Source organism: Siniperca chuatsi, linkage group LG10 (genome assembly GCF_020085105.1).
Source record: "Siniperca chuatsi isolate FFG_IHB_CAS linkage group LG10, ASM2008510v1, whole genome shotgun sequence".
Taxonomy (NCBI): Eukaryota; Metazoa; Chordata; class Actinopteri; order Centrarchiformes; family Sinipercidae; genus Siniperca; species Siniperca chuatsi.
Genome location: NC_058051.1, coordinates 20,430,583 through 20,454,117, shown reverse-complemented (window position 1 = coordinate 20,454,117; position 23,535 = coordinate 20,430,583). Strand labels below are relative to the sequence as shown.

Genomic DNA, 23,535 nt, shown 5'->3' with positions numbered 1-23,535 from the left:
TATGGATGGTGAAGTTGACTGTATAATAAGTAGGGCTGCAACTGACGATTGTTTTCATTATCGATTTAATCGTTTGATTTACAAAATAGAGAGAATAGAAAATAGTAAAAAGTGCCCATCAGGATTTCTTAAAAGGTCAGACTAACAGTCCAAGCCTAAAGATATTTTATTTACTTTCATGTAAGACAAACAAAAGTTGGAGTAAGTGAATTTTCCCCAGTGGCATTTTTGCTTGAAAAATTAAACAATTAATTTGTCAAAATAGTTATATCAAGTTATTTTTCTGTTTGACAAATGGATTCGTGCACTAATCATTTCAGCTGTAACAATAACATGACAGCACTCACTACAATACTGCGTGTGATCCTCTAGCAGTCTGTGAGAGTAATCCATCTTCTTCAGTATCTTATTTTATCACACTCATTCAGCATGTCAAAAACTTCTTCACTGAAGTTGTTGTACTTCAGGCTGAAAGAGTTGGACACACAAACAGTAGTTAGATGCTAGTTTAAAGTGTTATCTTGTGCTGGAAAACTTTGTGTAAAGTGCACTGACTCAAGATAGTTTATAATTAACTGAAGTGAATCAGGCTTACTTCATCTCCTGCATGTTGTGGCTGTCCTGCATGACTTGGACGAGGGCTGGGACAGAAGCATCGGTCAGTGAGTTGTTTCTCAGTTCCAGGCTCTTCAAAGTCTTACTAGTTCTTATAGCAGCACACAAGTCCTCAACACAGGCATCTGTCAAACCAGTCATTTCAACGCTGCGATAAATGGGAGGCAGACGGATTTGAATGTAGTACACACTGGTGATTTTGTGTATTTAATTCACAAAATGGTGATTAAAAATATGGTATAAAAAGGAGATCATTTTGTCAACTCACTCCAGTTCCTCCAACAGACAGCTTGGATGTGCAATAGCATCCCAAAGATGTTTAACCCCTTGGTCTCCTACTTCATTTATACCTACAGTCAGAGACTTAAGTTGAGCAGTCCCACTTCTCAGCACTGAGCCCAGTTCCTTGAAGACCGGCTGGGTTAACTCACATCGTTTCAACCTGTAGGGGGCAGCGGAATATACAGTTATCTGAACTTCACCAAATATTTGTGAAAGGTGGCACTTTATCACTCAGACGAATGTTAACACATGTGACTCTACCCAAGTTTTTCTATTAGACATCCAGGTCGACGGAGGGCTTGGCAGAGCAGCAGTGCCCCCTCCTGGCCCAAATCATTTGCTGACAGATCCAGCTCTGACAGAGAGCTGTGCTCTGACATCAAGGCCTCCATCAAATGAGGACAGCATACACCTGTCAGCTCATTATCAAAGAACCTATGATAAAAGATAAACAAATGTCATGTTCTTACCACTTTTGCAAGTCAGGCAGCACATCAAAGGAAAGGCACTGCAGTTTTATCATCCTGAAACACACTTACTTGAGGCTCTGTAGTTTACAAAGCGGGTATTGCAGGGACTTGCACAAAGCCTCCACTCCACTGTGACCAATCGTGTTTTGTGTAAGGTTCACTTTTCTCAACTGTGATTGGCCAGAACACAAAGCTGCTGATAAAGCCTTCATGGATGCTGCAGTCAACGCGCAGCTTTGGAGCCTTTGAATAAATAAGGTCACTTTTCAAACCTAAAAGTCAGTTATTTAAACATAAATAGACAGCTCTAACAAAATACAATACTACCCAGTATAGAGTACCTACTGGAGCTCCTGTAGTTTGCAGTGAGGACTATGCAGTGCTTTGCACAGTTTTGTGAAGCCCTGGTCCCCGATCTGATTAAAGCTCATGTCTAACACACACAGCTGAGAGGTGCCTGAGGTCAGGACAGACACCAGAGCTTCGCAGCTTGCTTCTGTCAGTCTGCATACTTGAAGTCTAGGTAAATCAAAAGCAAAATATCAAAAACATATGAAATGAACAGAGTGATTTCTGCCTCTGAGAAATGTCCGTTAACATAAAATTTAAAAGAATGCTAATCTTACTTTAATACGTGCAGCTTGCAGTCTCTGAGTCCAGCACAGAAAATTTTGAGCTTTTCATCTCCGAGGCGGGTTTGAGAGAGATCCAGCTCCTTGGTGACGCCTCTGCTGAGAGCTGAAGCCAGGTGTGGGACAGCCCCAGTACTCAAGGAGCTGTCTGACAAGCTGGTGGACACAACAGAGAGATCTTACATATGACAGCATACTGAACACATGCAATGAATGATGCCTGGACGTATGAATTTTTTACCATGTCTTACATGATATTATGTGACAAGCTCATAGTTGGAGTGAGCCTCTCTGCTTTCTCCTCTGTCAAATTCCTTGTCTGGTACAGATTCAACTGCTCCATCACTCCGAGGCACGTGACAACATAATTCAGAGCTACACAGTCCTGGAGGCTCAGGTCTCCATAGCTGATGCCTATTCGTACTGAGGAGGTGATGATCTCTTTCACCAAACTCTCATTTTGAGCTTGATGAAGCAGATGGAAGCAATGGTGGTGCTTATCTTTGTACCATCCCTTCAGTGTCCTCTCTGAGCTGCTTCTAAACCAACATTTGAAATCCATGATGCGATCAGAGTTCAACTCCCCCAGCAGGGTCTCCAGCGGTCTGCGCTGAATTGGCTCCGAGAGTGCTGACAGGAAGATATCTAGAAACTCTGCACGGCATTTGTGCTTTTCCAACATCTTCTCCATGCCCTCAGACGTCGCCTTGTCCAAAAAGAGAGACACGGCCAAGAGGAACTCCTGCATCAGTTGGGAGTGGAAGGAGAAGACGCATTGATCTGACCGGTCACCATCTACTTGGAAGAAAACACCAACTGAGGTAAGAAATCTTTGAAAACCAAAGGAATCCATTTCCTCTTTGGTACAGCTCCAATGCTGGTCAAGGGAGCAATGAGATGCCATCTTGCCGAGGGCCAACACTAGTTCTCTGTTGCAGGCTTCATTCAACGAGAGTGTCTGAATCAGGTGGACCAGGATATCTACATAAAGCTGAGATAACGTCTCAGGAAGTTTTGCTCCAGCATCCATCAGAGACTTGTACATAGAACAGACTGTCCAACAAAATCTTGGGGAGGTACAGATATCATAAAAGCCTAGAGTCCTTTCCATGTGCGTTAGCGCTTTGTTGGCAGTAGCTGGGTCAGTAAAGAACCCGTTAAAGTAGGCCTCTCTTTGTGGCTTCAGAAACCCCAACCCTTCCACCTGGGTTCCACTCAGAAACTTCAGACATCCTGTCGGCCTGGTTGCCACCACAAAGGTAGCTCCTTTCAGCAGTGACCCATGAAGCAAGCTGGCCACTAAACAGGACAATGAGGCCACCTGGCTGGGGTCAGAGCAGAGGGTGTGGACAGAGGGGTCCAGGCTGTCTTTACACTGATCCAGATCATCAAAAACAAACAACACATCCTCAGGCTTCTGCAGAACAAGGCACAAGGACTCAGGAGGGATGTGATCGTGACAATGCAACATTAATTTCTCCAAGGAGAGCATCCCATTAAGAGAATTTAACTCCCTCAACTGGAAATGGAAAACATAAGAAAAGGTTTGAAGGTGTTCTCCATTTGCCCAGTCCACAACTAGCTTCTTCAAAACAGTGGTTTTACCTGATCCTTCAGGACCAACCAGTATCACAGTCTTGATTTCACCAGACAGAGCGGCGTGGATTGCATAATCAAGGGAGGGCAAGTTGTCGTCCACATTTCTGTCTGTCACCTGAGCTTCAGAAGTCAGCAGGGATATGTACTTATTGTTGTTTATCACACTGACAGGCAGCTCTCCACCAAGAAGTGTTGACATGCCCTTTAACTTCAGGATATGAGTCAGCACAGTGTCTTTGTCCATTGTGTAAATCACTGTTGTGAGAACACATCAAATTTAATTGACTTTCAGCATGACAGTCTGCAGTCAACATGTCATTCATGTCTGCAAATAAATTACGCTGTAATGAACTGTACTTCAGTACTTTTAAAGCTTTCTACCCACATGTCTCACAGTAACAGTACAATGCACATTGTCATATTTCAAAACACGGAAGTGGAAAGTACAGTTACCTTGGACGCAGTGATGTTAAAAGAGATAAAGTGTGGTAAAGAAAAAAGGATCTTTAGAAAGCAGACAAATTTTGATTTAATGGTGGGGTTACGCCTACAGCGGGAATGCAGAAGCAGCAGCAGGCGCACACGAGCTACTGACCAATTAAACCACGAGCAGCTCAAAACAGGAAGTACCATGTGATTTTCAGCCCTGCACGCTGCCTTACAGACAGAGAGTGAGCAAGTAAACTGGTAACATAAGAGTCAGTTTGAATGTGTCCTCCCAGCAATAACCCTTTGCAGCTGTTTTAATATGCTCCTAAATTAAATCATAGGTAGTAAAAAAATCTGTGGTGGCAAGTACTATACTTGAGTTATTCCATTTTATGCTGCTTTATACTTTACTCCATGACATTTCAGAGGGAAATGTTGTACTTTTTACTCCACTGTATTTATTTGACAGCTTTAGTTACTTTGCAGATCCAGATTATTAATACAAAATATAATCAACAAATAAATTATTTTATATATAAAATATAATAATAAAGTAGTTCAAATTAACCCCACCATTATCAGCTGCAATACTAAAGTGATGCTTATACATTAATGTATCAATAATCATAATCCAATAATATAATATATATGATTTTGAAATGGTCCATTCTGCACAATGAGGACTTTTACTTTTGGTAATTTAAAGGGACAGTTCACCCCAAAATAAAAAATACATATCTTCCCTCTTACATGTAGTGCTATTTATCTATCTAGATTGTTTGGGTGGGAGTTGCCGAGTTTTGGAGATATCAGCCGTAGACATGTCTGCATTTTTTAAATATAATGGGATAATACTTAAGTGCTTTTACCTAAGTAACATTTTAAATGCAAAACCTTTACTTGTAACAGAGTATTTCTACACTGTAGTATTGCTGGTATTGCTTCTTCAACTAAAGTAATAGTTCTTCTGCCACCAGTGGAAAAAATAACACATCTGAATTAATACTTTGTAAATACAAGGTAGATTTATTTATCATTTTACAACACACTTGTGAAACAAGATTTAAGTTGCAGTTCCCATTATGCTACTCACAGAAACAGACGTTAAATACAAAAATTATTTACAGTAGATGATGAATAATAAGTCTGAGTGCTGAGGATAAAATAAGGAGTCTCACAGCCTGAGGGAAGAAGCTGCCCTGGAGTCTGGCAGTAAGGCAGCAGATACTTCTGCATCTCTTGCCAGATGGCAGCAGGGTGAACAGGCTGTGGCTGGGTACTGTCTTTTCACCTCACCTCACCAATATCACTGATGCTTGGTAGATGGATACCAATGATCTTCTGAGCAGTTTTAATCAGCCCTAACCTGTCTTTCAAAAATAATATCCCAAAATACAAAAGGTACTTATACTTCTTTTAAATTTTGTATATTTATTATTGTATTTATTATTTGTTTATATTATTTATTTATTGTCAAGACAAAATAGCACCCCCTACTTTCCGTGTGTTAGCGTATAGGAAGTTCACATCACTAAACCTTCCCTTTAAAACTGCCCTTTAGGCCATGAAGTCCTTTTAGATCGATCTGTTCTGGTCAGAGTTCAAACACATCTGCTTCAGGGTAAAGTGAGCTGTAGTTTCTCTTTACAAGCACTGGTCAGCTGTGGTTTACTTGCTGGTCTGTGTTGGAATTACATTATATCAAGTCTGCACATCTTTACATCACTACAAGCAAGAGGATAAGTTAAACCACTAGAAGTAGGCAAAGACAAGATTGCACCTGTTGTCAGACTAGATTGGATAAATAACTCCAGAAAACCACCAAGGACAAAAACAAGTTAACTGGATTATCCATTTTTGTCTTTTGGACTTTTTTGTTTGGTGTCACATCAGCAGCTGTTGCCGAAGTTTGCAGCATGTTTTGATGGAGATGTAAAGGAGAATAACGCAATGTAGGCTTCTGAATTTCATGTCTACTTAATTACTACCCAAGAAAAAGGAACACAAATCAGCTGAGTACATCTTTATTTTTAAACACAGAAAGTGATAATTAATGTGACATCAAACACAAGGAGAAGGGACATAAACAAATAACACACACACTGGTGCAGTTGGCTTATTGTAGGTTACAAAAAGATTAATGTGAAGGTTAAAGTTAAATGGCCATAGTGATCCAGCAGGTTTAAGTATTGCAGTGTGTTTTTTCTGATTTATTTGTATGAAATATTGTGGGTCTCCACCTTCTTGATGAGAAATGCCCCTGACCTTTGCTGCTGGTGGTTGTTAACTGGGACGGCTGTTGGGAAGAGGACAGTAGGAAAATCACATACAAACACACACTGCGGGCGGTCACAGCAATCCTAATGCCAGTGGTAATAATGGTTTTATCTTCGGTTGAAAAATGCAGTACTTACATTTAGTAGGCACTGTTTGGATGCTTACAATAGACTCCTGTCCAAGTCTGTCAGGGAGGAAGCAGGAAACACACTGTAAGCATTGATGTACTGACAAGGTTGTTAAAGAGTACGGTCTAGACCCGCTCTATAGGAAAAGTGCAATGAGCTAACTTCTGTTATGAATTGGCGCTATATAAATAAAACTGAACTGAATTGAAAGGGGAACTCTATTTTGCACATCAGTCTGTTGGGGCAGAAGTCGAAGTTTGTTTTTGTGTGGAATGAGCTCATCGTTGCCCCTTGTGGCCGTTGGGGAAAAGCACCAACTACAAGCGGTTCTCACCAACCGTCAAGTACCAGTGGGTGTTCTTCACCCTTCGGCCGCAGGGGGCGGTAATGAGCCCACTGCGGCTTGGTGCACCACAATGAACTTACTTGGACAAGCGACACAAGGTGAGGTTTTTGCTTTATTGGAAGTCCTTACAAACAGCATTTTTCGATGGATTTAGATTCTAAGTTTATTCAGGAATGTGGAGTTAATGTGGGTTAATCGGTGGAGAACTATTTTAAGCTGTGACCTCAAATTGATGGTCATCATGAGGCAAACTAACTGTAGCCTAACTTTTCTTTTTCCCCCATAAAAGCCTAAATTAGCCTGTAATCAGTGAGTCACGATGTTTATGAGAACTTGACACTACTGAGATCTACCAGTAGCCTACAACTCACCGTTCCTCCTCTCCTTCCAGCAGTTTCCTGTAAGTGGAGATCTCTATGTCCAGGGCCAGCTTTACATTCATGAGCTCCTGGTATTCTCTGAGCTGCCGAGCCATGTCGTGCTTGGCCCTCTGCAGAGCCAGCTCCAGGTCCCTGATGCGAGCCTTGGCGTCCTGCACGGCCCCCTCCCCATGCTGCTCCGCCTCGGCAACCTGGCCCTCAAGATTGGTACGCTGAAACAAATTGCATGGATAGATGGTTTAAGCATTGAATAAGATCTGAGCATTCAACTACCCCTTTCAAATAGAGGATTGGGTTACTGTCGATTGGATACTGTTTTCATAGTTTACTGGTTTACTTTCATTTTCCTTCTACAGGCAGTAATTAAGCTTAAAACCTTAACTATGTCAGCCTTTAAAATATTTGAACAGCAATGAACTTTATTGTTCTTAATGTGTTTAATGCTGCCTGAGTAGGAGTATTAAGCTTGAAAAGTGTTGCTTTTGCTCTGTGTAATATAGTTGATTCCTTTTTGCGTTCTTTACTGATCTGTAGCACTTATCAGCAAATAAAACCAAACAACAAGTCCAGTTGCCTCAGACCTTCAACATATCAGGCACTCTAAAAACCTTTCCCTCACCTGTGCCTTTACAGCCTGGATCTCATTCTGCAGGCGGCTGATCATTCGGTTGAGCTCAGATATTTCCCCCTTGGTGTTACGCAGCTCATTGCCATACTGGTTGGCCTCAGCAGCCATCTGGTCAAACTGGTGCCGGCAGAGATCAAACAGAGGAACAAAGATGTGAGATCAGTAATTATCAGGTTTGACATGGGTGGTTCCTGTCAAAAAGACAGGGTCTTCTAGTTGATTTATGATCTTTAGTTAACTGTTAACCCCTTTCATATTTTTATTGTTTTACTGCACATTTTATTACATAAACAGCGACATGTATTTATTCATATTTGATCTAGGGTCATGTATTTCCTATTCTTCACCTTGTTCTTCTGCCAGCTTTCAGCTTCTTCACGGCTGCGGGCGGCAATGTCCTCATACTGAGCCTTAACCTCAGACACGATCTGATCCATGTTCAGGCCACGGGAGTTATCCATCTGCACCACCACAGAGGTCTCCTTCAGGCTCTCCTGCAGCTCACACAGCTCCTTTTTTAAAATTTTGTTTTACAAAACAACACATACAGCAACAGTAAGAAGACAAAATCCAGAATACAAAACAAGTTCACATACTGTATATATGTTCTTTCATTTAATATCTTTGACATTTTGAGACGATTTTCAGTGAATGGTTATGTACCGCATCATACAGAGCCTTGAGGAAGTTGAATTCATCACTGATAACAGACACCCTGCCATCTAGATCCATCTTGGACAAATAGCTTGCGTCCACATCCTGCAGGAAGACAGTAAAAAACAAACAACCCTTTCTCAATGCTTAACTTTTGCATTTGACTGTAGTAACAGATAATACAGTTTTGTCGCCCAACAAGGAAAATTATTAGTAGAGAAATTGCTAATAAAACTATGAATATAATGAGAGTTAATACAAATGGTTCAGAGCTTTATCTGGCTTAATGAGTTGTTGATTTTCTTACTTTAAAGAACATGCCATTCATCAGTGTTATACACATTCAAAAGACAATTATCTATCATAGCCATCATGACTGCATACTATACCTTTTTGATCATGACAAACTCATTCTCTGCATGATTTCTCTTGTTGATCTCTTGCTCATACCTGAAACAGCCCGCAAGTATCAGATTACTCACGCAGATCGTATCATTATGCACTTAAATACTACATGTCTAAAACTCCACTCTAGTTCACAGACACAGACAGTCTTACTTTGTCTTGTAGTCGTCCACTTGTTTGTGCATCACGTTCTTCTCCATGTCAAGTCTGTGTTTGTCATTGTTTATACAATCCAGCTGTCTTTGCAGGTTGGCGATGTAGGACTTCAGCATGGGCTCAATGTTAGAGGAGGAGGCAGCCTGTCCCTGCAGCAGCTTCCACTTGGTCTCCAGTACTTTGTTCTGCTGTTCCAGGTATCTTACCTGTGGGAAGTACCAACCAAGTCAGTCGGATTCTAACATCTTTTACAGAGATCGTGTAAGTCATTTAAACACGAGTTCAAAGGCCAATAATGTATCTAAATGGATAATCAGGATTATGAAAATGATATAAATCAACGTTCATCTGCAAGGGTTTTTGTGAAAACTCTTCTCACCTTATCAATGAATGAGACAAAACGGTTGTTGAGACTCTTGATTTGCTCTTTCTCCTGGTTACGAACAGCTTGGACTGTGGGGTCGATGTCTATCTTCAGCGGAGTCAGCAGGCTCTTGTTGATGGTCACGGCTGTAATCGGGGCTGGCTGGTTAGCCCCAGAGCTGATCTTGGGGATGGAGTAGGATCCCATGGACATGCTACTGAAGCCCCCTGAGGACATGCGTAGTCCTGGATGGCTGGTGGGTTTGCTCCTCAGACTCATGGTAGTGCTGTGCGGAGATGTCACTGCTGGAGAGGATGGAGAGGTTGGGCGCTGTTCGAGCTTTGTTGTGCGTCTCGCTAACTTTTGGGTGCTACTTTATAGGCAGGTCTGGGTGTGGCATGATAGTGAAGTTATGTGGCTGCCCTATGTGGATAAACCAGTCTGACACATGCCACCTGTTCTCCCACCTACCCCCATTGTAAAAGTTTCATTGTTTCTGTTGTTACACTGGAATTCAGGCCTGCTCTGCAGCTTAAGGTGTGCTGCAATTGAGCAATACAAGTGTTTTGTAGAGGGATGCACTGGGATCTGTCCAAAATTAGAAAGAAAAGTCAGTACTGGGATCCAAGAAGTCATCAAGAGCCAACATCTTTACTGATAAGAGATTAAAGCAAGTGTGGAGTCAGAATAAATATTTATGAGATTTTAGTGTAGTATATAGTAGTGCTGCAGGAGCAGTGAAGGAAGCAGATTTTTAAAACACAATAGCTGGTAAAAGGCAAATAAATACTGAGTGATGAAACCTGTAGGATTGCCACATGTTCTCCATTAAAAAATGAAGGCCACAAAAGGTGACGATAATATACTGTAGACAATATATAGATTGCCTAGAAAATGTGCCCAAATATTATAAAACCATGTAAAAATATACTGATTTTGGGAAGAATATTGTAAAATTTGTGAAATGTGTTTCGGTTTTCAACCTTTTCCTGCCTGATAACAGTTAAAGATCACAGAGAAAAGTAGATTAAGTCGAAATGTTGGAATTGCTGCTACAGACATGATGTTATTATGCTATATTTGCTTCACGATGCCCTATCAAGTCTGGTTAAGGTAAGATACGTCCCATCAGCATTGTTTTGGTTCCGTTAAAGCATCAGGTGTTTGATTTCAGCAAAGACATCACACAGTAAAAGATCAGTAATGATAATAAGGGTTTAGTTTTGGGAATGCGTTGTTCGTGTCACTTTTGATTTTTAGGAAGCAGCCAAGAGGAGACTAAGGGCTGGTATAAGGAACAACAAATAAGTGACAGTGTGAAAATGATACTTTGTTCCTCAGACCACAAAAAAGGCCTGAATGACATGCCTAACCCAAAAGGCTAAAATGTGGCCTTTGTTTCCTCTGAACTTCACACTTCTACTTTACTGAGCGCTTTTGTCTCCTATAGATTGTGTCGCGATACAACATCATAGTGATTCTGGAGGTGGTTCTGTTAAACTCTTCTTGAAAGAACTTAACAGGTGAGTTTGCATTTTTTTTATTTTTGAATGAAGCAAAATATAGTTTTTCTACTATATGTATGCTCACTTTTACTGTTGTCTCAGAGTCGCAACGCATCACTACACTGCAGCTCAGTACCTGGGAAGGGGAAAAAAAAACCAAGAACTGTTTTTGTTTCTGTACAAATCACATCGCCAGACTGTAATACTTCTGTAATGTAACCATCAAACAGCTGCACTAAAAGCAGTTTTTGTCCTACTGGAAGGGATGATGTGGTCGACCTGATTGACTGCTATCAATATGAAGACAACCAGGTGAACGACATGGATGCTTTCGCAAGGGAGCCGTTTATTCTCCACTTCAAACCACACAACACAGGTCAGTCTCTGCACTTGGAGCTCAGCGTGTTTGTTGATTTGATTCTTAGTTGGTTGCTGTAGATGTAGATCGTGTAGATCAGATGATGTCTATATATGGACCTGTTTGTTTTTTTCGAGGTGAATGAGTCTGATTTAGTTTGACATGTGATTCAAAGGAGCAAGAGGGCAGGTTTATCACGTTTAGTCAGTCAGCGTCTTCTGTGTGCATCCACACATGTAAGATATGTCATGATTGGGCATGTTATTGGAGACAGGCATGTAGTTTACGGGATTGCTTTTGGTTGCAGTGCTGAAGGATATAGTGCTGACACACCGCGGGCCTCAGGTAAAGAGCTGGATGAGCTGTATGAGGTCTTCCTGGTGGTCAAAGACAAATAGAAAACTGATGTGAGTTGATCCTGTTGCAGTATTTTAGCATCATGGTTTCACCTGAAAGTAGAGTTCACGGTACACATTATAACTAGATTAATAACCACACATACTTCTATGTTATACTGCCATATCAGAGGAATCACATCAGTTATAAATTATCATTGAACAATGTTGTAACATGGGTACTTTTGATGGGATTTCTCTATTCCTACATGGGGGATTTCAATGCAGATGGTGTTTATGTCACCCACAAGGAAATCCTGTTTTGTGGGAATGTATATGCACCCTCCTGCAGGCCCTGAGGGTGAGCGACCGCTACCCTGTCGAGGTAGAATTACAGTATGTAACGCTCCTCCTTTCTGGATGACAAAGAGCTACCAAAGATGTGACGTTGCTGATACCCAGCGAGCATCAGTTAACAGAGCTGTCACAGGTAAAGAGCAAAACTGTAATTTACTCGAGCCAGTCGCTCTGTGAAAGGCAAGGGTGCAAGTAATGAGAGGAAATGCTTGGAAATCTTGGAAATTGCATTTGGTTTACTGCATAAATAAGACAGTAGCTAAATCTAATTAATTAAACTGGCTCATTGGTTCAAATAGACAAGAAAAGCAAAGAAGAAACAAGAACATACTTTGTTAGTAGATACTATGTTATACCTGTGCTATTTAGATTGTCAAAACATGCAGTATCTAAAAGTTTGATTAGGTTTTAAGTACGGTCTGTGACAATGATTATTAAGCCGCCTAAAAAGGCATAAAATTAAGATTTTACAACCTATATATCTGTTACACAGTTTGGCTAAGAGCCTTCAAATTTCTAACCCCTTTTTCTCAACTTCATTGTCTCTGTAGTTATTGATCTCTGGCAGTGCTGTTGTCTAAAAACTATTAAAACTCAAGTTAGTTTAAGTGAATCCCACACATGCAGTTGTGCTGCCTTACTCACTAGTAAGTAGCGTTTGCTAAAAACTACAGTGTCCAGCTATTTTAGCAGAATACTTAGTCTTTAATACAAATTTAAAAATATACTTATTCATGACCTGGTTTTTATTTAAAGATGAATGTTTTCAGTAGGAATGAGGGTGGGGAAGTCGTTAAGTATTTTTACAGGATTTGTTGACAGTAACAATAGAATATCATCAGCCTTTATGATAGAAGCTCAGTCTTCTGACACAAGTTTCTCTTCTGTACTGGAGTACATTTTTTTAAAATGATACCATATTTCTGAGCATTACATACCCTAACATGGCATGATGGGTTCTCTTACTGCTAATTATTGAAAAAAATAAGTCACGTGCCACACATCTGAATGGTTTGTTTTTCCCCTTTAGAAGATGAATTAAAAATACACATCTGAGTAGAGAATTATGTCCATACTTTCAATTTATTACATACTACGTCTGTTAAACTACTAATTATATGTGTTTTTCTTCTCACAGATCTCAAACACTACTGGGTTTACAAAGCTGTTTTATGTTTTCATGTCATCATCATTGTATGATTTGTATGACCGTCGTAAACAGCTGTTCAACACCTAGATGGTAAAAACGGTTGATAAAACACAGTGACGTGTGCTGCGTTCAAGTGAGCCCAGATTTTCAGGCTTTTATAGCCGTTAACACGAGCTCATTCGAGTTACATGTCTGCGGTTAAAAATGACAGCAAGTTGATGTATATAGCGGTACATAACGTTTTTGGTGCAGGGGAATAGTAAACATCTGCCGTCTTGTGAAGCGTCGTTAGTTTACTGCGGTCAAGTCAGCCGTCATTTAAAAAGCCGGTCAAGTCAGCCGCCGATTTTGATGCGCGTCTATTCGCGCTGTTACGGTACAGGTGCTTCAAAGACTCGCATGACAGCAATAATTTCTCACCATGGATATATTGATCCATGTTTCTCACATTACATTACACATCATGATTCAATTCATATTCTGGAATTCCAAGATAACCTCAGCCCCACCCTCTTCAATGTTTATATTAACATGTTATATAATAATAATAATAATAATAATATGTTATTAGAACAATCAACAGCACCTGGTCTCATTTTTCAAGACACAGAAATTAAGTGTCTGTTTTATGCAGATGACCTGGTACTGTCTCCTACTTAAGAAGGTCTTCAGCAGAGCCTGGACCTTCTCCATCAGTACTGTCAGACCTGAGCCCTGACAGTTAACATGAAGAAGACCAAAATTACCTTCCAAAAAAGATCAAGGTTACAGAGAAATGACCCAACATTTTAAAATAGGTGAGACCTGAATAGAACAAACAAATACCTATAGGTTTACAAATTAGTTTGCCAGGAAACTTCTACTCTGCTGTGAAGGAACTCAAAGAGAAGGCACTTCTATGCCATCAAATGTTCAGTTCAAATCCAAATTCCAATTAGGACACGGCTCAAAATATTTAAATCAGTTATAGAATCATTTGCATTGTATGGCAGTGAGGTATGGGGCCCCTTACTACAAAATGATTGGGCAAAATGGGACAAAAATCCAGTTGAAACCCTGCATACAGAGTTGTGCAAAAGTATTTTGCGGGTACAAAGGAAAACCCCAAACTCTGCATGCGGGGCTGAAATGAAATATGGCCAATATGCTTTACTTTCTAAGATCTATCAAATTATGGAGCCATATTTAAAAAGAGTGGCCCTACCTGTTACCATTATAAAGCCCTTGCCTACCAAGAGTTGAAGATAGAAAGGAGTCGCCTCAGCAAACTAGTCCTGAGGCTGGCTGACCTTTCACCTTCTGACACCACAAACCCCGGCCAGCCTCAGAGCAGTTACACGATGGATGACACACACAACACAAACTAGAAACATGTGTCCCTAAACAGACAGTATACTGCAGACTACCCAACCACAGTAACTGATGACAGTGTACAGACTGAGTGACCACAGCAATAGAGAAGGGCAGACCTGGCCGTCCAGAGAGGGCAGGCAGTAACCTATGAAGGAAAGGTTTCTTTATGACAGGTCAAAGATGAATATATATATTTTAACGTTTGAGCTCCCTTTAAAAAAAAAAACAACAGTTCAGTAGAATAACTTCGACTTTTATTATAACGTTGTTTGGATTTCATATAATGTCGTTTTTACTTGGTATATCAAATGTGATCAATTATTGCTGAAATACGGGGCTTTCTTAGTCCTTTTTGGCCACTTCAAGCACCCGTACCGTAACATGGATAGACGCGCATCAAAATCCAAGCGGCGGCTGGCGCAACACCGACTTGGCTCGGTTGACCGCAGAGTCGGGTCAGAACTCCGTAATTCTCTACACCACGTGAAGTGGACACTCTCTAGTCACGTGACTGCTGGACCTCTTAGTCAAAAAAAAAAACCCCACCGAGGACCCGAGCAGCTTGTCAACAACTGCAAGAAGGTGTGACAGTCAGCCAGCAAACTTTCTCAGCGTCGACCGAGCAAAGACTGAAGCAACACCAAATCATCGCTCACCTGTCCGCTAGACAGGCCGTCTCAATGCATTACAGAAGACCGAAAACACCGCGGGGATCATGGATGTGTACGATTTGTTTAGTAGTTGCAAAAAGGGCGACATTTGTAGAGTCAGGTAACCAACGGCTCAGCTGACGTTGTTATGGCTTGGTTGTCTTTACCCGTGCGCTATAAGCTCAGTTAATTGATTTTAAAACGTTGTTATTTAATGTTTTCCTCAGTCCTGTCTTACAAAACATTAGCCGTCATTTATTTGGCCTGCTCTGGACTGCCGTCTTGCAGCTAAACTCAAAGCTTACTGCATTGTTTTGCAAATAAACAGGAAGTAAACACGAAAGGCTGGGTTGCTAACATTAGCTTTGATGACCCAGCTGGTAACTAACGTTTGTAGGTCAGCTGCTCAGTTTCCAGATGCAACGGAGTTATGTAACATTCTGTAGGCTACTGTCTGTCAGTGTCGGATGCTTACATGGTAACGTTATGTGGAGAATTTACTGCTGCCAGCTATACAGCGTAACTAGATTTTGACTGTTGTAAGACACTTTCTCTGCTTTGGGACAGACTGGTATGAAAAGAGCAGTATTTAGTCAAGCCAAGACAAGTCAGTACAATACCCAGCTTAACTATCCAGCTAACTCAAAAGTACATTTCTCCATCATAGATATCAATAAAAAATGTCAGTGTTTCCACGGTGCTGATGACAGCAGGAATTGGCATAGAATACTAAATCCAAAATGAAAGGGCTCATCAAACAGAAGGATGATTGTATATATTGTAATATATTTGCAGCTATATAAACAATGCATATTGCTTTTCCCCCCCCATCTTGCATTTTTGCCTCAGCTTGCTCCTGTGTGATGCTCCCATTTGATTTTCACTGAAAAAGTTTGATTGTAGTCAGGGGCTCAGTTTATGTGTAGTGACTGTGTAGTACATCACTGTAACCACTCATTTCTTTTCTCTTCTCTCAAAGATACCTTGTTGAACAAAGAGACGTGGACCTCAATGTAAGAGATAAATGGGACAGCACCCCTTTGTAAGTACAATTTAGGCAGACAGTCTGATTCTCTGGCTAACACAGCATCATTAAAATGTGAATGCTCTTGTCCTTCAGGTATTATGCTTGTCTCTGTGGTCATGAGGAGCTGGTCCAGTACCTGTTGGCTAGTGGTAAGGCTCTGAATTTTACTGGAGTGCTGTTACCTTTTGTTTAATTAATGCTAACATAATACAACTGCGGTAAAACTACTATAGTGTTATTATAGTAGTTTATAATCACACTGAAGTGTTCTATAGTATCTGTAGTATAATCATAGTTTTTTTCCACTTTGCTTTGCTTTCAGGTGCCAAGTGTGAAGCCAACACGTTCGATGGCGAGAGGTGTATGTACGGATCTCTGAATGACTCTGTTCGACGCCTGCTCAAAGACTATAAGTGTGTCAGTGTCCGCGCCATGCAGCGGGATGATTTTAACTACTTTCTGCACATGTAAGGGTTAAGTGCCTGTTGGCCACTCATGTGAATTATCTAATTCCTCTACAGAGCAGGAGATAGAGCAGTTCATTCTCCTCAGCTGTTTTAGTAGTTTATAGTGAAAAGAAACGAGAAAATGAGAAGAAGGAAGTGCAATAACACAGTAGAGTACTTTTACAGTTTGTATGTAAACCTGCATACCTCCATCTAATCCAATCTATGTGTGTTTTTTTTGCTTTAGGTTACTGGAGCAGGGTCAACACAGCGATGTCAAGTTCCTGGTTCATGGACAAATATTTACGGCCCACCGATGTGTTCTCAGTGCACGCTCAGAGTACTTCACAGATTTGTTTGAGACCAAATGGAAAGGGAAGAGCTTGATCACCCTCAAACACCCTTTGGTAGATAAGAATATATATATTCTGGTTTGTTCATTCTGTTGCTGTGTGTTGTTGGCGTTGTTATTAGATGGTCGTGTCTAATATACAATAATACAGGCATATTGTGTTTATCTACTCTATATTTGTATGGACAAAAGCGGTTTTGATTTCAGGTCAACCCTGCAGCCTTTGGAGCCATCCTGCAATATTTCTATACAGGTGGGTGTGTATTAGAGCTGCAAATATTCAGACTTCAGTTTTAAGACTTTGCAGGAATATTTGGGCTGTAATATTTTTTGATGTGTCAGTAAGAAAGATTTACCGTTCCAGATTAATTGGAAACCCAACAAAAACAATTTATTTTCATGGTATATGCAAATCTTGTAACTTTTTATCTTGTATCTGAACAATATTAACCTGAATATATCACCCAAAATAAAATAATCGAACTAGAAAATAAATTAACAGGTCTATACACCGGGCCTTTTGATTTATTTTCTGTTTTTCTTCAATTTGATTTGCCAAATAATTGCATTTTACTATATATATATTTTGCTTTTAATATTATGATATGATATACATATATATATATATATATATATATATATATATATATATATATATATATATATATATATATATATATATATATATATATATATATATATATATATATATATATATTCATTCATTTCAGGATACCCTTTAAAGGATAGTTTTACAATTTTTCACATCTGTCTTAAAACAATAGTCAGGTGCCCATATGAACATTGAAACAGATTTTTCTTGCTGTAATCGTTCCTCCTGTTCATAACGGCCTTTGACAGATCCCTTTCTCATGCGCTTCCAATGTGATAGGGGACACAATCCACAGTCCTTGTTCTGTGCAAAAATACATTCCAGGTTATCTGAAGCTAATACGAGGCTTCAGCATCCTGCATTAAAATCAAGTGTCTTCCAAAGTTACAGTCTTTTTAGTACCAAATTCCTGCTTTTTGTTACTGCCCCTCCACTGCAGCTCAGCAAGGAAACAAGGGAAATGATTATAGCAAGCATAAACTGAATGAAAAAATATTTTTAAGGCAGACTTGAAAAATCTGAATTCTGAATCTCATTTAATGAGGAATGCTAGGAAGCTAGTTAGGCAAGCTAAGTGGCTTTTACAGTGTTTCTTAAGTAGAAAGAAAAGTGAACAGAAATAAAGATTTTTCAAGGTGACCATTTAAGTCCATGCCATCAATTAAGAAATTGAATGCAGTCATGTAATATTTTTCCATAACATACAAATCACCATGCTCATATGTGTAGTCCTAACAAGGGAAAAAGACAATTGAATTAAAAAGGTTTGAGTGTAAGAGTCCCAACCTTACCATTTCATCCATTTTTTTGTCTTAATATTAAAGGACGGATGGATATTGATATAAGCCTTGTGGAGGACTCCAGACGACTTGCTAAACAGTGCAAAATGGCAGAGCTCATGGAAGAGCTGGAGAATAAATGCAAACAGGTGTATGAATTTGGTAAGACTACTCTTGGTTCTCGTTTACGCTGCTAATACGTGTGTACTACCAGTGTAATACACAGCTTTTCAAATAGTCTCAAAATACTAAAACATTTTAACTGTAGTGTCTCATTAAACTCTTGACCCCTTTTTTTTTTTTTTTTTTTTGGAGCTTGGATTGACTTTTTTTCCTCCACATGAATGATGTCTGTCTTCTTTCCTCATACTGAAGTGTCCAACAAGCCAGGAGTCTGTGTGAAAGTTCTCAGCCTGGAGCCTCACAGCTGTCAACTTCAAGAGGAGATGGCTCAGTTAGCAGACTGTGCACTTCCCACTGAACTCAGAGTAATGACATGACAGCAAACAATCAAGAACACTAACCAACACTATAGCTGCTACTATAACAGTTTTAATAAGCCTATTTTGACTGTTTCTGTTGATTCTCCCCAGGTTGGATTTGGTGAACTTCCCTTTAACAGAGTCGACCACTTTCCTACTTATCCTGACATCTGCTTCAGAGTCGATGGTTACAATTTCTTGTGTCATAAGGTATGAACTACAAAACTCACACAACATTCCTCACATTACATTACAGGCCCCCACACCCTCCCTAGATCCTGTCACTCAAATTAAGTTTTATTTTGTGTGTGTGTGTGTGTGTGTCCAGGCGTTTTTCTGTGGACGTAGTGATTATTTTAAAGCCTTAATGGAGGACCACTTCAGTGAAGGAGAGCAGCTGCAGTCCCAGCCCAGCACCCCAGTGATTACTTTACACAACATTGCCCATGAAATATTTATCCACGTCATGTATTACATCTACACTGATGACACAGAGGTTAGTGCACAATTTCTGTCTGCTAATTATTTTGTGGAACTGTTTATGCAAACTTGTCATTCAGTTTCTTGTCAGTCTACCAGGCGAGGGGTCGTAAAAAAGACAGTAAACAGAAGCATCACCTTTACAAACCAATTAGTGGCTGACAAACTGCTTTACTACTGCTAGGCATGAGCCTGTCAAAAAAGTGTGTGTAGGTACAGGGGTGTCATAAATATACAGTTTAACTGTTTATATACAGTTTGAACTTATCCTAAAAGCATTTGAAAATAATACTAACTTTCTTAAGAGCTCTTTCTGTTGTATTCTATTTTTATATTAACAGTGAATCCAATGACTACTTTAATGGTTTTCCAGCCCGCAACTTTACTGTGTTGATCCAGTCCCACCGCTCTCATAGCGTTGTTTTCGGCCGCAGCAGGCAGCTCTTTTCAATGAAAAAGCTCTTAAAAACCCAACGTACGCTGTATTTGCCCAGCAGCAAACAGCAGACAGACAATGTTAGTGACTAGCTGGTGAATGTAGTGGAGCGTTTAGCAGCTAAAGAGCCAGATGTTTCTAACGTTTCTCCATGTCTGCTGGATGTATAAGTAAGCAACTGATATAGCTCAGTTGTAAGGATGCCATGTTGATCTGTTCATAAAGCATTGGCGAATGAGTGAGCGTACTTGTATGCTCTTTGTGACTGTTGCTGTCCAATTTAAAATAAATTTCAGAGTAGTGCTAACAGTTTTGAATAGGACAGCGCGCCCATATCTCTGAATTATTTTTTTTTTACCACAGGATCAGAGAAATTTAGTTGTCTTGATTACATGTATGGAGAACCAGGTAAACTTTAGTCGGTTGTCAGCTGTCTACAAAGCAAGGACAGTATGGAATTACTTTTTTACAGCCTTGAGAAAGAATAAGCTGGTAACATCAGAGGAAAAGTGATGTCATTTTGAGGTTAAAGAGTCCACAGAACACATGCAAACCCCTTAAACAACAAAGGTAATGTTACTTGAATGTTCATCTGACAGCTGACTGGATATTTTTTATGTCTAGCTAACAACAGAGAACGTGTTTGATGTGCTATGCGTGGCTGACATGTACCTGCTGTCGGGGCTGAAGCGTCTTTGTGGGAAGACGCTCGCTAAGACTATATGTGAGGACAACGTTCTGTACATGTGGAAGACGGCAAAGCTTTTCCGTCTCTCTCGGCTGGAGGATTACTGCACAGAGTTCATGGCCAAGATCATTGATCGGGTGGGTGTCTGTGTCTCTGTGTTGACATTGGAGGGGTCTTTATCTTGGCTGGATATCGCAGCTGGTGGCTGAAGTGCACACAACACTTCAAATTCATGCTTTTGTACAATGTACAATTATTGATGTTTATACCTTGGGTAGTGTCAGTGAAGTGCATTAACTGATCTGAGACTTTTCCTTAAAATAATAGTTAGACATTTTGAGAAATATGCTTATTTAATTTCTTGCCAAGAGTTAGATGAGAAGTTTGATACCACTCTCATGTATGTACGTTAAATATGAAGCTAGAGCCAGCAGGCGATTAGCTTAGCACAAATACTGGGAGCAGGGGAAAAGCTACTGCACATGGCCAAGAATAGTTTCAGCACGTACCTCCCTATAAAACTAAAATTCATTGTTTTTACATTTCAGTTTTTGTACAGATGTAATAAACAAGATTTAACATGTAAATTAGTGAGCTTTAGAGGTGCTCGTAGGCAGATTGTTCCACCTTTGGACAGAGCCAGACTAGCTGTTTCCCCCTGTTTCCAGTCTTTATGCTAAGCTAACCATGTCCCAGCTCTTGCTTCATATTTAGCAGACAGGCAAGAGAGTGGTATCAATCTTCTTGTCTAACTCTTGGCAAGAAAGTGAATAAGCGTATTTCCCAAAATGCCAAACTATTCCTTTAAAGTGCACCCATAAAGGTATCTAGCTTCTAAAAAAATAAATACAAAAACTGCTTTTTGGTTGCTATGTTAACCATCTTGCCAACAAGTGAACTAGTTAGTGAAATTTCTGCTGTTCTGAATTGTGTATAACTCTATCACAACTCGTATCATATCAAAACCATAATTACAAAGTGATTTACAAAAAGCTCAAATAGTAAACACAGACAACAGCATGTAACGTAAAACCTATCTTTTAGTAAATGTTTTACTGTCATTATTGGTACTTTGGTGATGTTGATGGTACTTGACTGCCCCTTGTGCATCTGTCATCGCTAAAAGTCACAGTAATGACAGACCTCTGAGGCTATACAATAATACCTTTTTGTTGTTGTGTCTGGGAGCTACATGATCACAGTTTTCACAGTTAAATACCTGTGAGCCGAGGTTGATGTTGTGGATGTTCTGGTCAGCCACGCTCAGTTCCCAGGATAAAGTCAAACCTGTGTTACCTGTTTAACCTCTCTGTCACAGCTGGTGGAGCAGGCAGAGTTTGCGGAGATCATTAAAGAGGATGCTGCGTCGTTGGAGGAGCGACACGAGACTGACTCCGTCCCCCTGGTGGACGACATCCGCTACCACATCGCCAGCAACGTGCAGACTTACAGCGCCATCGAGGAGGCCAATCAGAAACTGGAGGCCTTGGAGGAGCTGCTCTCCAGCATGAATATTGACTGCTGAGGGGTCGGCAGGTTGTGGTTTGTGGCTGTCGCTGCAGCTCCTGCGGAGTTTTTAAGTTGGATGCTCTGGGAGGGGACATATGAGAAAAACATATGGTCTGTGTGTTTGTAGGTTTTATTTTATTTACAGTATATTGTACAGAATGTGTTTTCAGTGGATGTTCTGATGTTACAGGGGCATATTCAGAGAAAGCTGTTTATGTTGTCTATTAAAAGTTTCTTTGAGTGAGTCATATCAAATGATAAGAAAATATATTTGTTATGAAGTATCACATTGTTAAGTTCTGCAGGAGGTGTTTTGAGGAAATTGTGGATTATGTATTTTCAACAGAATATTTTTGAATTGCACGTGCATGAATTTATTTTAGGCATTATTTGTAATTGCTAGAATTTAAACTAGCTGGTTATTTAGCTTTTAAAATGTAGTTTGCCCCCAGCAAAGTTCAGCATCAGCCCTCATATTGAACACTATGGCATTGGAGTTATTATAGCATTAGCGTTATTGGTATGCTAAAAGAAAGCCAAACAAGTGCATGCCATGCACTGACACGCACTTGATAACTATGACGAACAGTACAGTATACTGTATGTTTACTTCATTCATTCAGAAAATATTTTTAACCTCTAACTTCATAGAATATAGTTTTATGATGTATTTCATGCACAGAAGAATGCAACTTTTATTTTGGATTTGATTGGCTTTGGCTGCTGTAGTTCGCCTCACTATTCAACCTGTGACATTCCTCCACCGTGAATACTTACACTTATCCACCTTAAACATATTCCTGCCCTTTGTTTAAACCTAAAATGGAAAAACATATTTCCTGCTGCCATGTGTGACAGCAAACATCTCTTGCCCAGTGGGTGCACAAGAAAATAAAGCTCTTACTAAACTGTTTGCATGTAAAATCCACAATCAACACAAGGAAATATTTAAAGATTTGTTGTCAAGATGGTGATACTGCTATTCTAAAAATGGATAAATAACTGCTCTTGGTTTTGGCAATTAAACATGGTATTGCAAGCACGAGTAATGTTTTATTTCAGTGTGTCATTGTGGCTTCATAAAATTGAATTGCTTTTATTTTACTTACTTTTACTATAATTCATCATGACATTTTTTTTTTGGCCATACTAGCAGCATGGCTCTAGGGATGGCAGTGTCAGTCAATTCGTCGGTCCGGACTGAAATATCTCAACAACTGTTGGATGTATTGCCATGAAATTTGGTTCAGACATTCATGTCCCTCACAGGATTATCTGTACTCTAACTTTTCATCTAGTGCCATCATCTGGTCAAAATTTAATCTCCCATGAATTAACATTTTAAGATCAAGTGTAGGAAGGCACCTAAAGATGGCGCCATTTCTCAATTTATCATCACTGGTTGTGGTGAGTTGCCCTTCACCACACACAATGGCTGTTTCTTAGAGGAAACACACCTCTTCATGCATTGTGGGAAACAAATAAATCTGACATCCAGGTCTCATGGGAAAATTTTCTGAATGGGGCTGTTTGACAGTTGTCCATTTTTCAAATCACTCATTCATCACAAGTCCACAAAGGTGTGATGAAGGGCAGTAAATAGTGAGGCACTGTTACATGTTAGCAGTGATTTAAATGTGTGCATGTGTG

At 40.0% G+C, this 23,535-nt stretch overlaps 3 protein-coding genes across 8 annotated transcripts; 1 reads left to right on the top strand and 2 right to left on the bottom strand.

The window, feature by feature from the left end:
• Nucleotides 1–48: 48 nt before the first annotated feature.
• Nucleotides 49–4,212, bottom strand: si:ch73-233m11.2 (NACHT, LRR and PYD domains-containing protein 3). 2 transcript variants are annotated; one of them, XM_044211843.1, is made up of 9 exons: nt 4,052–4,212; nt 2,251–3,853; nt 1,994–2,155; nt 1,713–1,886; nt 1,437–1,610; nt 1,159–1,332; nt 884–1,057; nt 596–763; nt 49–468 (listed from the first exon to the last, which is right to left on the bottom strand). In XM_044211843.1, the coding sequence occupies exons 2-9, from the start codon at nt 3,840–3,842 to the stop codon at nt 399–401; spliced, it is 2,688 nt and encodes an 895-aa protein (XP_044067778.1). In that variant the 5' UTR covers nt 3,843–3,853; nt 4,052–4,212; the 3' UTR covers nt 49–398. The 2 variants fall into 2 exon arrangements, with proteins under 2 accessions (XP_044067778.1, XP_044067779.1); XM_044211844.1 differs by lacking the exon at nt 49–468 and having other exon boundaries at nt 596–740.
• Nucleotides 4,213–6,035: 1,823 nt separating this feature from the next.
• On the bottom strand, nt 6,036–9,724 carry LOC122883329 (intermediate filament protein ON3-like). Of its 2 annotated transcripts, none has more exons than XM_044211840.1 (9): nt 9,381–9,724; nt 8,999–9,207; nt 8,830–8,890; nt 8,450–8,545; nt 8,134–8,298; nt 7,778–7,903; nt 7,150–7,370; nt 6,442–6,488; nt 6,036–6,323 (listed from the first exon to the last, which is right to left on the bottom strand). In XM_044211840.1, the coding sequence occupies exons 1-9, from the start codon at nt 9,642–9,644 to the stop codon at nt 6,238–6,240; spliced, it is 1,275 nt and encodes a 424-aa protein (XP_044067775.1). In that variant the 5' UTR covers nt 9,645–9,724; the 3' UTR covers nt 6,036–6,237. The 2 variants fall into 2 exon arrangements, with proteins under 2 accessions (XP_044067775.1, XP_044067777.1); XM_044211842.1 differs by having other exon boundaries at nt 8,134–8,295.
• A 593-nt stretch (nt 9,725–10,317) lies between these two features.
• abtb1 (ankyrin repeat and BTB (POZ) domain containing 1) lies at nt 10,318–22,927 on the top strand. 4 transcript variants are annotated; one of them, XM_044211836.1, is made up of 14 exons: nt 10,318–10,888; nt 11,134–11,246; nt 11,536–11,635; nt 16,053–16,115; nt 16,194–16,249; nt 16,423–16,567; nt 16,794–16,953; nt 17,106–17,151; nt 18,336–18,452; nt 18,666–18,778; nt 18,884–18,982; nt 19,101–19,268; nt 20,313–20,513; nt 21,695–22,927. In XM_044211836.1, exons 2-14 carry the CDS (start codon nt 11,192–11,194, stop codon nt 21,899–21,901), a joined length of 1,530 nt encoding a protein of 509 aa, XP_044067771.1. In that variant the 5' UTR covers nt 10,318–10,888; nt 11,134–11,191; the 3' UTR covers nt 21,902–22,927. The 4 variants fall into 4 exon arrangements, with proteins under 4 accessions (XP_044067771.1, XP_044067773.1, XP_044067774.1 ...); XM_044211838.1 differs by lacking the exons at nt 10,318–10,888; nt 11,536–11,635; XM_044211839.1 differs by lacking the exons at nt 10,318–10,888; nt 11,134–11,246; nt 11,536–11,635 and adding an exon at nt 12,035–12,053.
• The last annotated feature ends 608 nt before the right edge of the window (nt 22,928–23,535 follow it).

Bases quoted from the DNA above. Each gene is read 5' to 3' on its own strand.
- si:ch73-233m11.2 (XM_044211843.1), bottom strand. From the start codon at position 3,842: ATGGACAAAGACACTGTGCTGACTCATATCCTGAAGTTAAAGGGCATG. The intron at 1,611-1,712 runs GTAGGTACTCTA...ATTTATTCAAAG, and splicing joins TGCAAACTACAGGAGCTCCA to GCTCCAAAGCTGCGCGTTGA. The intron at 1,058-1,158 runs GTAGAGTCACAT...TGCCCCCTACAG, and splicing joins TGTCTAATAGAAAAACTTGG to GTTGAAACGATGTGAGTTAA.
- LOC122883329 (XM_044211840.1), bottom strand. From the start codon at position 9,644: ATGAGTCTGAGGAGCAAACCCACCAGCCATCCAGGACTACGCATGTCC. The intron at 8,891-8,998 runs GTAAGACTGTCT...GGGCTGTTTCAG, and splicing joins GTGGACGACTACAAGACAAA to GTATGAGCAAGAGATCAACA. The intron at 7,371-7,777 runs GTGAGGGAAAGG...AATTTGTTTCAG, and splicing joins TCCAGGCTGTAAAGGCACAG to CGTACCAATCTTGAGGGCCA.
- abtb1 (XM_044211836.1), top strand. From the start codon at position 11,192: ATGGATGCTTTCGCAAGGGAGCCGTTTATTCTCCACTTCAAACCACAC. The intron at 11,247-11,535 runs GTCAGTCTCTGC...TTTTGGTTGCAG, and splicing joins CTTCAAACCACACAACACAG to TGCTGAAGGATATAGTGCTG. The intron at 16,568-16,793 runs GTAAGGGTTAAG...TTTTTGCTTTAG, and splicing joins TTTAACTACTTTCTGCACAT to GTTACTGGAGCAGGGTCAAC.